At 37.8% G+C, this 3,936-nt stretch overlaps 1 protein-coding gene across 2 annotated transcripts; it reads right to left on the bottom strand.

Annotated features, from left to right (window-relative positions):
• Positions 1-2,336: 2,336 nt before the first annotated feature.
• LOC113749992 (uncharacterized protein At4g22758) lies at positions 2,337-3,631 on the bottom strand. 2 transcript variants are annotated; one of them, XM_027293999.1, is made up of 3 exons: positions 3,448-3,631; positions 2,929-3,336; positions 2,352-2,777 (listed from the first exon to the last, which is right to left on the bottom strand). In XM_027293999.1, the coding sequence occupies exons 2-3, from the start codon at positions 3,224-3,226 to the stop codon at positions 2,590-2,592; spliced, it is 486 nt and encodes a 161-aa protein (XP_027149800.1). In that variant the 5' UTR covers positions 3,227-3,336; positions 3,448-3,631; the 3' UTR covers positions 2,352-2,589. The 2 variants fall into 2 exon arrangements, with proteins under 2 accessions (XP_027149728.1, XP_027149800.1); XM_027293927.1 differs by having other exon boundaries at positions 2,337-2,777; positions 2,929-3,631.
• Positions 3,632-3,936: the final 305 nt, after the last annotated feature.

Raw genomic sequence — 3,936 nt, 5'->3', positions numbered from 1 at the left:
GAAATGAATTAATACTTTTGCTATTTCTAAGTGGATAAGTGGTGGGTTATAAATTTGAACCCAAAATACACGTTTTTTTACCACAAAATTCTATTCTCAAAATTTTCTTTAATTATTTGTTTATTGTATACCAATTTTTCTATCAATTAAAATATATTAGAAACATTTTATTATATATGTAATATTTAATTATCCGATTATATAAAAAATGATGTAACAATCAATCACTAAATCATAGTTAACTAAATGTATTGTGTTTAACTATTTTATTAATAAGATGATTTATACACGTATAAAGTCAACTTTTCCATGTATATTGTTCCATAATTGAATTTGGATTTACAACAAGAAAGAACAAGTTGTTTAGTTTAATCAAAATACAATTTGAATATATTATAAGTAGTCCCAAATTTCTCTATGTTTTTCAAATTGTCCGAAATACTTTATATAGCACAATTTTATCCTTAATTAACAATATAATTATATTGATTGCACATGAATTACATTATTTGTCACTATATTTATGAATTGCAAACTTAAAAATTATAAATATGATAATTTATTACATTTTTTGTAGGATCTACTGATGCTACGATCCGATCCTGCCAACCAAAAAATGATCCTAGGTAGGATCCCGATTTTGAAAACCTTGTGTAGAAGGAGAGCAATACAATTTTATCAAAATCCAGATAGAATAAGAGAACTTTCGATAAAAATTTTAAATATTTCCTAGGGACTAACAAAAAAATTTCAAAACTTGGGAGCCCACTGCGACTTGGACCCCCTACTAGCATTAACCTTAGGTTTACTAACAAAATTTGGGCTTTAAAGATGTCAAACTTCCCAGCGGCCTGCTGCCTGCCTCGGAATCCAGCGGACGAAATTCCGGGCGGAGAGTATTCTTAGAATTGAAGTACCAAAAACAACGCATCAAATGACTGGCATCATTTTCCCTTGGTCCAACTTGAAAGTGAGCAATTGCCTTTTGAGTTGGGTTGAAGGTTAGGTTTAAAAATTTCTTCCTTTCTATTATTGGAAAAAAAAAATGACTGGCATCATTTACATGTGATTTTTTTTGCTAGTATATATCAAATGAATCGTTGCTACTTGCTACCATTCAACTTTGCAGAAAATACGAGGAAAATCCATTTTTTTCCCAAGTACTAATTTTTTGCTTTTGCATTCATGCATGAATAAGTATTTCTCCAATCTTGGAAAGAGTGTTCATTTGTTTAGCACTTTCGCAACTTAGTAACTTAGAACTTGTATTAAGTACAGGAATTGGACGAGAGAGGATGAATGTTCTTCATTACACTAGATCGTTTTGTTTAACTCACGAACATAGCAAAAATTAGAAGCTGTCGTCCGTCGGTCTATAAAATTGTTGGACCAGATTGTAATTTTGTAAATGAGTAAAGTAGAAAGAGGGATAAGGACTCAATACAGTTGTGTTTTGTGCGATTTTATTCCGTCATTGTACATGTTTAAATTTTTTATGTATAAATACATCGTAACATTGCATTAAATATATGTCAAATATTTTATTTATATGGATTAATCTTATATACACTATTATGATTGGATAAATGACACATAAGCAAAATTTGAATTAGGATCACATGGGACGCTGTACTCTTTTGCCACCTGGCCGAAGGCCACTAGCCGCTCGTACACGTCTCTAGTTTGAATGACGAGGATAGCGATGAGCACTAGGCCCAATCCATTATTGTCGAAAATATTATCAACTTATTTCAAATTTCTGGCCTGCTATGCGGGTCTCCTGTCCCCTCAACGTGCCGACAGTGATATTGTATACACTAACAGTGCATATAAAATTTACTCTATTTACTCGGAATACAATAATGTAATATAACTATGCACTAAATAATGTAAAAAGGACAACAATTGAATTGAACCGTCTCAATCGCACTGACCCCTCTCTCTTTCTGGGAAGAAGAGGATTATCCTATAGACTAATAACAAGTTCATGTACGCAAATCACCTCTTTGAATGGCTCCATCCGCGTATAACATATTGGGATATATCCCAAGTACACCTGGTGCAAAAGCAATTAAAGAGGTAGTTTAACTTATTTGGTACTTCCGCGTGGCATAAGCTGTGAACCCCCCTGTGCTAGGCTGCTAGCACAAAGTGTGGTAGCTTCTTAGCAATTGATACTGGAAAAAGCATGAATGAAGAAATGACCAGGCAAGTGAGTTGTCGAAGGAATAGGGTCTTGTCCTCTCCATTTCGTAACTTATTTTAGTTTCATATTGTAACTTGTAAGAATCTATATATGACTTGTTAATTGCAACGTTTAGAGAAGCTACACGCTATTTGAATAACTTGAAAAAGATCAAGAGAAGACATATTTACATAATAATAATTTTGTTGCTCGTTTCTCGAAGCTGGAAAATCATGCTAATTGCTGAGGACCTCAGATATTAAAGAGTGCCCTCTTCCCAATTCAACTATAAATTTACACACAAATTTTACGCCTAAATTTTCACCAGTTTCAAATTGGAACAACAACACAAAGCTAGAGGGCCCTAACTAACTACTAAAAAAAAGGCTCTGTGACATTTGATTTCACAGCATAAATTCCATAAACTTGAGCCAAGGCAGCCCAAACTTAGGAGTAGCCCGTTCAGCTTGCCCCTTACAGCTCGAAGACGACGCCGTTACAGCACCGTCACTTTCCGTGGCGCCGCACTTTTTGGGGCACAGAAAGAAATTCCTTGACCCCAATGCCATCAGCTTCTCGTCCCTATTCAAACCTGCGGGACACCGAAGGAATGTCAGTACACCCGGCCAATAATTACCTGACACGTGTATGCTCTGGAAAACGCCCCTCCGTCGTAAATTAAATGGTGAGTATTTGGTTGAGTTAAAAAAAAAAAATTCGGACGGTTGGGATTTTTCACTTACTTTCTAAGCTAAACTGAGAGTAATGAAGATCGAATCCGGAAGGTTCATTGGCTGCCAGAATCGGACGTCGGCCTTCCTTGGAGTACTGCCGGAGAGCCGCCGCAATGAGCTCCTCCACCGTTGATTCCGGCGACATCACCACCTGAACGGGTCCCAGGCTCCTCTGAATCGTCACGTTGAGGAGAAGCTTCGTGAGCTTCAGAGGCCGGGACACTTCCTCATACGAAGAGCTCTTCTGGACAACTTCCTTACCGGACAGCAAGTCCGGCACCGTTCTTGGCCTCTGCAACAACGACATCTGTCCAACTTTTCCAGCTGAAATACTCCCGGCGTGAAACGATTGCGCTTTCTCCGCCAATTTTCCCTTCCTATTCTTCTCCCCCGTTCCTTTCCGATGATTACTCTTCGCTGGAGAAGGCATCTCAACAAGATATTCGAACTCGGAATAGATACGTGTATATGTATGTATAATTATTTAATATATGTAAAGCTGGTGTATTGGTCGGAAAGTTGGGTTACCTCAGGCGGCGGTAGCGGAAGAAACGGACGCGGGGGAAGCCGAGAGCTGGAGAGGAGAAGACGCTCTCAGATTCCCGGATTCCGGCGGCTATCATAACCGGGAGTGGCAGACCTGTAATTAGCCAAGAAAGCAAAGGTCTAAGAGAAACAACGATTTCTGTTGAGGGCTGAATTGAAGGGAGTGAATGGCCAGCCAGAGGCCTATTTATATGGAAATTGCTGGAGGAAGATAAGAAGGAAGGTGGTTCATTGATTTTTCATTTTTTTAATTATTGATTAACCTGGGACGGGATTGACCGGTTCGACAAAAGAGCTAGTCAATAATGGGATGAGCTAGTCAAAAGAGCTAGTCAATAGTTTCTATCGTTTGGAAAAAATAATAATAATAATAATAATGGGATGGGCCAAGTTTCTATCGTTTGGAACAAAAAAAAAAAAAAGTCCCTAGGTTGGCTCCAAGAGTTGCCGGCTTTTGGAATTCAATCTAGG

The sequence above is a fragment of the Coffea eugenioides genome, chromosome 1 (genome assembly GCF_003713205.1).
Source record: "Coffea eugenioides isolate CCC68of chromosome 1, Ceug_1.0, whole genome shotgun sequence".
NCBI classification, from domain to species: Eukaryota; Viridiplantae; Streptophyta; class Magnoliopsida; order Gentianales; family Rubiaceae; genus Coffea; species Coffea eugenioides.
This window is presented reverse-complemented; position numbering and strand designations above follow the sequence as displayed.

Excerpts from the sequence above, each read along its gene's own strand:
- LOC113749992 (XM_027293927.1), bottom strand. The coding sequence starts at position 3,349 with ATGCCTTCTCCAGCGAAGAGTAATCATCGGAAAGGAACGGGGGAGAAG. Across the intron at positions 2,778-2,928 it reads CTCTCAGTTTAGCTTAGAAA|GTTTGAATAGGGACGAGAAG; the intron begins GTAAGTGAAAAA and ends GGTGTCCCGCAG.